We start from the raw sequence: 12,405 nt of genomic DNA on the forward strand, positions 1-12,405 counted from the left end.
AAGGCTCTTGTGCAAAGCCAGCCCACCCAGTGCTGCCAGGAAAGCGCTCTGTCCTGAGGTCAGGGCAAAGGGAAGCATGGCATAAAGATGCTGAGTCCATTTGTGGCAACGCTGGAGACTGGGAATCAAGGCCAAGCAGGTTTTCAATTGGGCTGGAACTGAATTATAGTTAAAAAAAAAAAACAAAAACCCCGCTTTGGTTTAAAGAAAGGGGCTAGGGGAATTATTTAAGAAAAAAGCCCTTGAGGTTTCTATGGCGACTGGCACAGTAAGAGCCTACATCGCAGTCTCACTTAACACATTAAAAGCTGCAGAGAAACAACTGAAACCTAAACTTCGTTCAACCAACAGGTCCAGAAAGGCCATTCCCAGCTGTAGAGTGAGCATGCTGCAAGGGAGGTAGCTGAGTGGTTTCTCATCCTGGATTCCCAGAGCAGGGTAGCACGGGTTAAAACAACCCTGACAACTCCTACTTCTGTCCTTCAGGCTTGAACACTGAGGGACAGCTGAAACCAAGTGGCACCTCGTCCTTGACCTCCCTCAGGCAGTTAGTTCCTTGCACTGTAGCTGCTTTCTGGAGCCCAGGCTATTCTGGGTATTGTGGACCCCGGTACCATACAGGCGTAAGGAGAGAAGGTGGGTCTCTGGCCTCACAAATCTGAATGTAGAGCACCTGTCAAAAACACCCCACTATGGCCCTTCTTCCCCATCAACCACAGTTGCTTAAAGACAAGTATTCCTACGTAACAAGCAGGAAAAAATAAAATTAATAAGAATTGCATTACTTCATAATTCACACAAATTGTGGGCTTCAGTGGGTATTATGCGGCACATAAACCAGTGCTATCCTCCTGAGCTGCCTGGATGACAAGATAGAAAGTGGCTTTGACAGGTGTGGAAAGCAGCATATGGGCAAATTTTAACTTCTCTGTGAGGAGAGAGGCCAAGGATTACAGGAGAGACCAACTTTCAAGCCTCGTCCTCGTAATACCTCTGAATATGCTGCTGTAGGATGAAGAAAGTGGAGAATAGATTTCACTGGCAGCTGTTAAACCATCACTTTTGCAGAGAGACAAAGTGAAACAGCCAAAATTGCCAGGTATTGCCTAGAGTTGGAGGAGAAGGGAGGAGGCCATGGAGGATGGCGAGAAACACACTCAGCAGCAAGGCAATGGGGCCCTCAGCCTGATGGCTCGCTCACCTTGCTGCACACACAGTGTGCAGACACACAGACTATGGCTTTCCCAGCTTGAAAAGCAAATAGAGATATTAGTCTGTCCCAGCTCAGACACCACAGGGCAAATCAGCAGGAAAATCTCTTCCTTAACTTCCAAGATTCAAACTGCTCTTCGTTAGCCTGTTAAGGTTGTTTCCTATTCCCTCCTCAGCCAGCCCTTCCACAGAGCTAAGAGGACCCGGAGTCCATGCTGGTGCTCAGAGTAGCAAAGCAAACATGGTCTTGGGGACAAAACCGTTCCTGAGAGGATGGGAGATGCATCCTGCACCCATTGCAATGCCCTGAAGGAGGACGCACACTTCCATCTCATAGGGAGAGCCAACAGGGCTGCAAGAGGCTGCACAGCCCTGTCTTTGCCTGTTTGGCATGATGCAGCTAATTAAGGCCCTCCTAACAATGTCAGAGGAAGGAACAGCACCAGCCCCTGTAGGAGAAAACCATTTTCTGCTCTCCCTGCACTCCATCAAAACAGCAGAAAGTATCCAGAAACTCTTCTGGGCACAGAGTGTTACAGATAGATAAAGACCAGGCAGCCTCAGCTTGCAAGTCCAGCACACTATACAGCAAGAGAAACTCTTCAAAGATCTGACTGAAAGCAGTAGACCTGTTCTGAGGCTCAAATACAGGCCTGTCTCCTACACCATCTGCAAACTTTCAAGGCTGCTCTCTGCCACCCTGTGAACAGTACCTCCCAGCATTCATACCTACTTCTGCTAACCCTCCTCTCCCCTCCAGCTCTAGTCCAGCCCTGCTCTTCATCTCCAGACTGGCATTTGTTGAACCATGACATTTCTCAAAAGTGTCTCTTAAGACTTCCCTTCCTTTCCCAGCGCTTAAGGAGGCTTAAAACCCCTCCAACTCCTTGTAACTTAGGCTCTGTATCCACTGGCCAAACCCCTAGGGAAACAGTTTTTAAGCTTGGTATAAGGTTTCAGTGGCTCAAACCGTGCTGCTAGGATACCTTTACTAGCATTGTAAACCGCTTTACTTAATTACATTGCATGCTGAGGAGTTAACTCCTTGACTCATAAGGAAACTGGCTTAGCCAGGATTTGGGGTTGGAAGCTAGGACCACACATTTATGATCCCTTTTGGAGAGCTCCATTCTCCTCAAACTGACTCTATTTTGGGGTCATCTGCCCCAATAGACCCCAATCCCTCTCTTCCAAACCCCCACTGCTGTGCCATCCCACTACCAAAAGAGAGGTTGGCAACATCACTTCAGCCTTTCCAAAATCTAAGTTGGGAGAAGCATTCTTCACCTATAAGAGCAGTTTTTGGATGATTTCTCTTAATGAATTTCCCATTGCTTCAGAACAGATATCTAGAACTCAGCATCGCTTCCCCATACCCCACTGCCTTCCCTTACATCAGCTGTATTGGCTCTTACTCCCTTCTTTTTTCCATGTGATTTTTCCTCCCATTGCTTGGCATGTTGCTGGTGAACTTGCAGGTGAGTTACTTCAGTTACTTTATGAGTATCCCAGCTGAATGACTCTCAGCCACTGCTAAAGAAGTCAAACATGGCATATATGTGTATAACTATTATTGCTACTACTGTAATAATAATGTCTGTATTAAGGAGGCAACACTCCCCTTAGGAACACATCTAGCTTGTGATGATGCCCTTTAATGCTTCCAAAATGTAAATATTGATTTCTAGATCCTTTAAAATGCCAAGGTTTTATAAGATAACGATTCAGCAATAGAACATTCACTTTCATCCAAATGCTGGCACAGAAAGGTCTTAATCTAAAATGTTCTACACTAAAAGCAAGGTGACACTGAGTTAGCGGCAGAGACACTTTGGCATAATAAATACCGCAACGCAAAACAAACAAGAGATGCTGCTTTATGTAAGCAAGGTGGTTTCAAAGGCTTGCTGCGTGTATACATGTCTGAGGCTTAAGCATAGAAGGTGGGTGGTGGCCTTTAATATGAAACAAAGATAGAGCCATAAGATACTTGTATAAAGGGGCTGTGGGATTCTTCTGGAGCAAGATGTGGGCTTTGAGGCATCAGGTCTCTTCAACATGGCCAGACCTTCCCAAGGGACTGAACAAGCAGATCAGTTGAGAAAATCTTGTATTGCTACAGCAGCCTCTGTCTTGACATCTCAAAGTGCCTGGCAAATATTAACTGCTTGAGGGTGAAGACTCTCTTGACAAATAAGCATTGCTCTCAGCAGAGGAGACAGCACAGGCAGAGAGAGCAAACAGCTCCTGCTCATGCAGCAAATCAGTGACACTTTAATTAAAATCAGGTATTTCAATCTACCTTTGCTAGAGGTTGCATGATTATTATTACAACCAAGATTTCTTTCTGGGTTTGAAGAAACTGAGTTCTAGTCAGTGCCTGACACAAAAGAGCAACTAGATGTTACAGGGAATTAGCAAACACATCAGCCTTTCTTGGTCAGCGTCAGGGCACTTATAGGGCATTCCAACCACTCCTTCCAGGATAGTTATTAAGCAAAAGTATCCCTGACCCAGGAGATCCTATTCCTCTCTCTGAGCATGGTCCATGGGTCTTTAGCAAGCAAGCCCTTACCCAGGAAACTGCCTTGATTTGCTCCATAAAGCAAACAAGGGCCTTCTGTCAGCAATTTAGAATGACCTTTGTAAGCACTGAGAACATTATAGCTGTATTAGCAATTTTCTAAATTGAGGTAACAAAGCAGTGAGCAGTTCAGGGGCTGGATTCGGCCCACAAGGCACTTCTTCCCTGGTCCCTTGGAATACTAGCCCGACCCCAGCCAAACGTGGGGTTGCAGCGAGTGCTGGGATGGGCGGGGACATTCCCAAATTGGATCAGACAAGATTTATCAGGTACGGATATATGATGCACATTCTGACATCCAAATAACCTGCTTCAGAAACACAGCATGAGAAAGACATCTGTGCTTGTTCTAAGTGGATATAGTACAAGGTCAGAGCAGCTAATGTAGGTGGTAAAACCTGTGCAGATGTGGTCTTGGTGCTGAAGTGGTGGTCGTTCCCAAGTTGTCAGACTCCTCTCTCAGGAAGTTTAATCACAGAAACTGTTTGAATGTCTGTTCTTCCTAAGGTGGTCTCTAGCCTACCCACTTGTCAGGTGACTTTAAGATTAGTGCTTCAACTTTCGTGACTTCAAGCAGCATTCTTGTATTTAATGTGGATTTTATTGCTGAATCATTTACCTCACAGACACAGAAAAAGCCAGGAATCACAACTCCTGACACTGGCCAACTCCAGGAGGAACATACACAACCACCGTCACCAAAGGAAATAGAAGTGCTTCCAGAAGAGCAGACAGCAACACCATTTTAGGTCTAACTGGCTCAGTCACTGGCATCTCTGGCTTCCAACCATGAAGATCTAGGCTCACTATCCTTTCTTGAGTGACTGCAGTTCTAACTTTTGGGCAATCTAGTATGAGATCTTTGTCTTAAAACTTCTTGGATGGACTGATCAGTGGGGAAGAGCCTCAGGTAAGGGCCATCAAAAGTTGGTGGGTGAGGACTGACACCTCTCCATACTCCCAGGACAGACAGTGATAAAAAAGCATTGCTCAGATTTTTGGGGTATGTGTGGCTGAGAGCACAGCACCTAACTCCAGTGGCTGATGTATATGAAGGTGAGCCACAAGCTTTAAGGACCAGGACATATTGATTGTGTAGGGAGATCCCTTACAACAAAGGCTGACATGACTGGAAAGCAAGCCACAGACAGCGACTAGTCAGATAAAAAAGGAAATGAGAAGCAGAGAGCAGTTCTTTAGTGAAAGTGAAATGAACTAGGAAGGTCTTAACTGTTTTTATACTTCTATAACCTACACCTGTTGTATGTAAGGCAAGTCAGAGGCCAGAACGCCGATCAGAGACCAGGGATGCTGTTCTGACACACCTACTGCAGTGAATGCAGTACGGTCAGCAGAGCCCACTGCTGTCTCAGAAGCACAGAACAGAAAAAGCAGAGGAATTGTAAAGTTTCTTCTGGTGTTTTCAGGCTAGAGGGCCAGCCATCTGCTCCCAAACTTCTATCAGATCACCAGCCTAGCCACACAGATGCGTTCATAAAACATTACTGCTCAACTCATTTCTGGGAACCAGTTGCAGGCTGCTTCCCATGGTCTTGCTGCTCATAGCCAGGTCACTGGAAACAGCTGGCTTGCCCAGGGCTTGGAGAACACGTCTGTGAAAGGTGCTGCAGAAGTGCTGAGTTCTCCTGAGCCTCTAATCAGTCTCCACATACAGCCCTCCAGCAGCTGCCAAGGAAGTGCTGCCCTGGAGCCCACGCATAGCATGCAACAGAGAGGGGACTAGGGAGGAGGGCTGTACACCTGTGCACATCTGGGGGTTTTTTTTTTGGCACTGTGGGCACTATTGAAAAGTATCATTCTATGCTGAGGAACAGAGGCTTCAATCCTGCCAGATGTTATGGTCTTCCCCAGGTTGGCCCAGCTTTGCAGACCAGGCTGCAGTAGGGAGAGCAAGTCTTTCTGGAACAGCAGCTGGTAGACCAAAAAGCCAAAGCAGGCAGGGGGCAGCTGTGCCAGCCAACGTCACAGCCCTAAGCTCTACCGGTCCCATAGCAGAGAAACCCCCAAACAACCACTGAGGAATGTAAATAGAATGGACATTAAACAAAGTCATCTTATTCTGATGATCAAGTCACAGTCCAATATGACAAGCCACTTGGGCAAACAATGGTGGCTGCTGAGCCTTGTGGCATAGGAAGAAGAAAAAGAGACAAAATTGGCTTAAGGAGAAGAGCTGAGGGGCATCAACACATATGTGTTATCTCTAAAAGCATCTTTTTTACCATTTTACACTAATGGGAACCAGAGAGCACCACTAAGATACCCTGTATCTACACGACCTTCAGCATGAACACCCACCATTCTGACCCAACAATTTTGCCACGTCATTGAGTCAAGAAGCCCACATTCTGTCATTAGTGAGAGAAATATCCCTAATTTCCCTGATGAGATGAGCTATAACAGTAAGACGAAGTTTTGCTATCTCGCTCCAAAATTGCCCAGTAGGAATGAGCTCTTAGCACATTTCCTCCAAATTTCTGCCTTAAAGTCTTACAAAAGCTTCAACTAGCATAGGGATACTAGATGCTTTGACCTTTTTTTAAGCATGCTAGTCCAGAAATACATATGCTACATAAGAGATAAGAGTGCTACAGCAAGAAGCATAGAAATTTTGGATAACTTAGTAAAGATCACAAAAGCATAAATCCTTTGCTAAATATGTGTTGATTTTATCATTCTATCCATGATGATTCCATAAACTCCTGGTCTATCCCTCTGATCTCCCAGAAATCTCTGTGGGATTAAACAGCCTGGGAAACGGCTTTGGCTTGATTTTCAGAAGTGTTGAGCTGCCAATGGTCTTGGAAAGCTGATGATCAACACTGCCTTGGGGTGAATGGGCAGAGGAGTTCTTTGAAATTAGACCTTTCTGGTATGGACCTAGGAGACCAGTGCTGAGCTCTACTGGCTTGAGGGGGAGAGCAGGGGGTGGAATTCTTAGTAGTTTAAAGAAAGAAGATTCAACAGATAATTGAAAAACACCCATGCACCCCAGTACTTGCTCTCCACATCACAGAGTGCAAACAGACAGCTCTGGAAGATGCCCTAAGATAAAGCTTAAAAACCCAAGTGTGCCACTGAAAAATTTGTTTCGATGCTAAGAGATCAGACAAAGCAGTGAAAGAGGACGATTACTCTGTGCTTACTGCATACTCTCTGCACTGCTGAGGAGTAGATCTGTAGGAACATTTTGGAAAGCAGCAAGGAAACAGCAAAAGCAGAAGTACAGTGAAATTTGGAGGAGAGTTTTTTTTTTTTTCCCCCTCAACCAATTCCTTCTGAACATTCCAAAAACATCTTCCACTGACAATCCCGCATGTCAGCGCACAATTCCACTACTTCTGGAACAAGAACAATCTCTAAAAACATACCTATGGCATTTTCTCCTGAACAGAAGAGGCAATAACATAATGCTATTTCACTTTTCCTAAACATGAGCAGGAGCAATACAATACCCTTCATGCAAACATGCTCAGCAGCACAATGCGTAGATGTTTTATGGTCAGGTCCAGAACTGAAACTCTTAACTGTGGGTTTTACAAGAGGTTGCCTTTACCAAATAATCATGATGCCAGATCTCCTTCCAGCAAAGAGACCCTTCTTGACTTGAAGGTGCCATTCTGTAGGGAGGCTCTGGAAATGCTGGGTGCAACAATATAAATCGCCTGAGAGTGCACGCTATGTTTGCATTTTAATAAGGGTCTCAGAGGTTGACAGCTTTTTAAAGAGCTCTGCTCTCTCTCGCTTACAGACTGTTGCAGCCAGCCCAGAGCCATGGCCAAGGGCATGCACTAGGTAACCAACTGCTTATGTTACTGGGGTGATTTGCAGATCCTTTGTTCATGCTCATGGATCTGAGGGCTCCAGAGAGCCCTCTTCCTTTTCTTTCACCCTTATGGCTCACCACGCTTTACCGGACACTTACAACGGATGGAAAAAGTCAGGCATCAGTGTCAAAGCACTGGCTGTGGAAGATGTGTTCTAACATCAGCCAGTAGCAACACAAAACTAAATCATTCAATTCTCCAGAATAGCTCAGCTGTGCAATCCCAGAGCAGAGGGAGCCAGAGGTGGGAAAGGTCGCCTCTGCAGCCCCCACTCCCCTGGCTGCCAGGTACCAGCTCTGTTCCTAAGTGTCACTCAACCTGTCTTGATTCCTTTTGACCTGAGCTAGTGATTTGCATATGCCCTGAAGCCAAAATGACTGACAGCCCTTCCACTGTTATCCTCACTTGTGTAATTGCAGCAGCTATTCTCGTACATTGAAATGTCTAATCTTAGTAAGCCACAGAGCTGCCGGATAACATGGAGCAACTGGGAATTTCCACACAATTACTCACCACGGTTACTGGCACTTACTTTGGTTGGTAAAAGTCCTTCTTGTCTGCTGACCCCAGGCTCTGCAAGACAAAACAGATACGTTTAACTCTTTACCAAGCAAACGTAACTGATGAACACACGCGAGGAAAAGCCATGCGTATCTTTTTTGTTGACTGGTAGGTATGTCTGCGCTGTCTGGAATGGGTAGGGGCACTTCATGCTGCTTCTCGCAGGCAGGCAGCACAAGACCTGCAGTGATCAAATGCCCTGTAGGCAGACCCCGTAGTGGCCAAGGACACAAAATGTGAGGGAGCTGGAATATGCCCCTGGCTGCGCATCTCAGCGCCTTGGCAGGACACAACTCCTGTTGCCAGTGCTCTGTGGTACCAGTTCAGGGAATTACAGGGTGTGGGGGGGACACAACAACAGCTCTCATGTCAGTGGCTGAAGTCAACACTTCCCAAGCCAGGAGATGGCTTCCCAGACTCTCAGGAAAACAAGAAAACAAAAACAGTGGTATGAGCTGCACCTAATTTATTCAGGTATGTATGTTTCTCTCATCACTTGCAGAAATGTGGCACCTTGCACAGAAGGAAGAGACTTACGTCCTCTTGAGACCGCCTGGCCAGGAGGAGGATGATGTGCAAGGTTGGCAGGGAGACCGAGCTGTCTATTGCCACCAGCAAGCCCTTGGCGGGGCAGCGGACTGACCCCGAGTCCCTCAGCCTCTCCCTGGGGACATAACTACAAAATTGTTCTGCCTAGAAAAACTATATCAAACCGCAAGCATGTGTCTGCAAGTCTGGGTAGCAGAGACAGCCTGACATACATACACTGAGAGTCCCGTATGCCAGTGTTTTCCCAAGTGTCACCAGCTCCACCAACAACACAATCTATTAAAAGCCTAACAGTGTCCCAAACCGCCTGCTAAGGGACTGCCAAAACACCAGGGCCCTCCAAGGAGATCCCAGCCACATGGAGCCACTCCGTGGGGAGCCCTGGGAGACAACTCCTCTGCTGACTGTGCCTTCTCGAGGCTCATCTTGCCATGCAGTTGCACTTGTTCTGTAGATCCTCCTTCAGGTGCAAGGCAGGGCACGTGTGCAGGAGACGGTGTACATGTGAACACACGTGATTGCATAACATATACAGAGGGTATGCACAAACTGCTGTGCCTTTTCTCATTGTCAAAGCGGACCAGCTCCAATGAGGCTCTATACATTCGCGTACATTCACCGCTGTCTTCCCCGACACACCTTATGCTGGAGGCACCCACGGCCCAGAAGACATCACCCAGGGCCCTGGCAGGCTGAGGCTGGCCCCGCTGCCCCACTCCGAGGCCTGTCCCCACGGAGCACAGGACAGAATTTGAGGCATGTGCTTGCCTCGTGGGAGGTAACAAGAGAGAAAGACAGAGCACAGAAGAGCCCCCACCACCCAGAAAGGACGGCAACAAGCGTGCCGTGCCAGATGCAGTCAGGAGTAGGATGCACTCTCGACTCCCTTGCTAGCAGACAAGGAGCAGCGGGCAGCCGTGCATGGCGAGCAGCTTCCATCACACCATACCAGGGCAAACAAACAGACAGACAGACCCACCAAACCTGGGTGTCAGCAAGGCCGGCCATTCCACTGCTGGGAGTCCTCTCCTCGTTTCATGGATGGTCTTCACGGCCAGCACACAGGCTGTCATGTGGTGGAAGAGAGTAGCAGGTAGCGTGGGGTGGCCAGTCACCTGCCCGGCCCTGCCTGCACACAGGCGGCAGTGGCAGCAGGCGTGTGTAAGCATGTACGTGCACGCGCACGCTGGAAGCAAGCTTGGGCTTTGGAGCTGGTGTTGTACTTTTACTCGGCGGTTGCCAGGCAATAGCTAAAGCTAACGCCAAAACAGCAGGGAGGAAAGAGGTCGAATACTAATCAGGGGCGCAGCAGCTTTCCCGGCGCTCTGCTGCGTTGTCCCTGCCACTGGCACGGCTCCCCCTCTCCCCGTGCTCCCCCAGGCCGCCTCCTCACTGGCCATAGCAACAGGTCACTTCTGCTGCAGGTCTGCAAAGCAAGCAGGGAGAGAAAGGCCCTGACTTTTAGACAGGCATGCATTAGCTGTCACCAAAATGTCCCCCCTTTCCCCTGAAAGGCGACTCTTGCAAACCCAGGAAGGTGAAGAGCAGCACCTTAACTATGTGCTGCAGCCTCCTAGCCCAGGTCTCCCTTGGGCTGGCTACAAGGCTGCTGGTACGATAGCAGCAGACCCTCTTCCCAGCACGGATCTGTCAGTCAAACATCGGCAAAAGGAGGCTGTAAGCAAGCCTGCAGCGCTGGCTATTCGGAGCTGGATTTGTGCAGCCTGCCAAACTGACTGCTCACACTTCACCCATGCAGGCTGGGAGTGCATGGCTCAGAAAGCTGAGGCCAGGGAACTTGCCTGACATCAAGTTTGTGATGGAGCTGAGGTGCACAGTGAGCAGCACATGTGCACCCTGTTGCAGGGAGGGAAGACCTCATTTTCCCATGTGCTGATGACTGAGCACTGGCAAGCAAAAGCTGGATGGGCTTGGCAAGCAATCCCCACCAGTCAGATGTGCGTGGCACCCTCAGCTAAGCACTGCTCCCAAACACTCTGCTTGGGCGCTGAGGTCTCGGCATAGAGCCACACCACTCTCTTCCACATGCTGCAACTCCCCTCTTCCTCACCAAAGCCTTCATCCAACCTTCCCCCACACAAAGAGTCTTTTCCAGTCAGCTTGCTGTACCTTCCTCAGGGTTTCCCTTGGGAGATGTTCTTGTCAAAAGCACTAACTCTATCCTCATTCTCACTCCATTTCAACATTGAAATGGGCAAATTCACAAATCTTATAACGGGAAGGCTCGTTCCCTCCAGTCCCTTGGGGCACAGCATTCCCAGAAGAGGATTTTTTACTTCTTAAACTTAAAACCTAACACTTAGGATGCCAAACTATGGAATTCCAAACTATGGAATGGTTACAATGAGGCTCACAAGCCACAACAATTTCAATTTCACCTGATACCTGTGCTAGCAAGGATCATACAAAGCTGTTGATATTTAATGAGAAATAATTTGCGAATAGCTTTCTCAGCACTGTCTAAATATCACGTGGAAAATCTGCGTTCCATGCACCAGACCCCCAACCCCACAGCAGCTGAGGTCTGCAGGAAAAACTCCTATCAACCCCAAAAGGACCTAGGAAGGTTTTTGCCAGCTCAAGACAGAATCTGATCTTTCTAGAGCACTAATAAATAACAAGAGAAAACAATGTTACCACTCTTTTCACCTTTCCAAAATTCTGGAGGGGACGACCACCAAAAATACCAGAGCAGAAGATAGCAAAGTCTGCAACAGCTCCTGCACACAACCACAGGTATCTTGAGCATTAATCGTGTTTCATCTCTAGCTAGGACAGAGATGGAGGTCTCCGAAGTCACTCTGTCTCTCATGAAGGAAAATCACTTGGAAAATTTGGGGAAAAAAAGCAGGAAGTCCTTGTAAGTTTAGCAACTACTGAAAGAGAAGCTGGAGGAACATTAGTGAAGCCACACACGCTATGCAGACGACTGAGGCCGGGGCAGGGTGCCCTAGCTGCTGATGAGAACCACTGCTGGTACAGTAGCCTGCCATCCCCTTGATTGACTCCACAACTCACAAGCCCACACTGTTTGCAAGCCCCTGGCAGGATGAGTTACATGAACATACTAAGCAAAGGGGTTAATGAGAGCTTATCAAGCAACTATTTTTGAAAAGTCATGGAAAACTGAAAAGGTATTAGATATCTGGAATAAAACAACAAAGAACTAACTTTGCAAAGAGGAAAAACAAAGCAGTAAAATGGGAAGCAATTGTAATAGTCATTAGTCAAAATATCTGAATTCAAACCTTATTAGGAAAACAGAAAACAAGGAGGAAAAAAAAAAAAAAATCCAGCAACATGGTCCAAGGAATCAGGCCTGGAGCAGGGCCGGGAGCCTTGGATCAGCTCCTTGCTCTGCCACTACCCTGCTGTCTGATCTTGAGCCCTTTATTCCCTTTTCATGCCCCAGTTTCCCCATCTTTCTCCTGTAAAGCCTTACTATTTTTCCAGAAGAGAAAAGGATTGTGCATAGCAATCAGATGAAATTCCACAGATCAGTCCCATCACATTTCATATCCTTCTCCTGAGCATGAACAAAAAGCAACATGGTGGTGGATCCAAAGGGCTCCTGGAGAGAACCTGGAAATCACCTAACCACATGAATCCTCACAGCAAAACTTGCTGGAA

At 47.4% G+C, this 12,405-nt stretch overlaps 1 protein-coding gene across 15 annotated transcripts in view; it reads right to left on the minus strand.

Annotated features, from left to right (window-relative positions):
- The window catches only part of LOC104142271 (ankyrin repeat and fibronectin type-III domain-containing protein 1), a 348,255-nt gene that overhangs the window by 88,373 nt on the left and 247,477 nt on the right, over window positions 1-12,405 (minus strand). For 12 of the 15 annotated variants that reach the window (XM_068908667.1, XM_068908666.1, XM_068908668.1 and 9 more), the window contains one exon: window positions 8,177-8,217. In XM_068908667.1, coding sequence (XP_068764768.1) covers window positions 8,177-8,217 — 41 coding nt within the window. Of the gene's footprint in view, window positions 1-8,176; window positions 8,218-9,733; window positions 9,900-12,405 lie in introns of those variants that run through there. The other 3 variants (XM_068908677.1, XM_068908679.1, XM_068908682.1) reach the window with 3 other exon arrangements.

This window comes from Struthio camelus, chromosome 15 (assembly GCF_040807025.1).
Source record: "Struthio camelus isolate bStrCam1 chromosome 15, bStrCam1.hap1, whole genome shotgun sequence".
Lineage (NCBI taxonomy): Eukaryota > Metazoa > Chordata > Aves > Struthioniformes > Struthionidae > Struthio > Struthio camelus.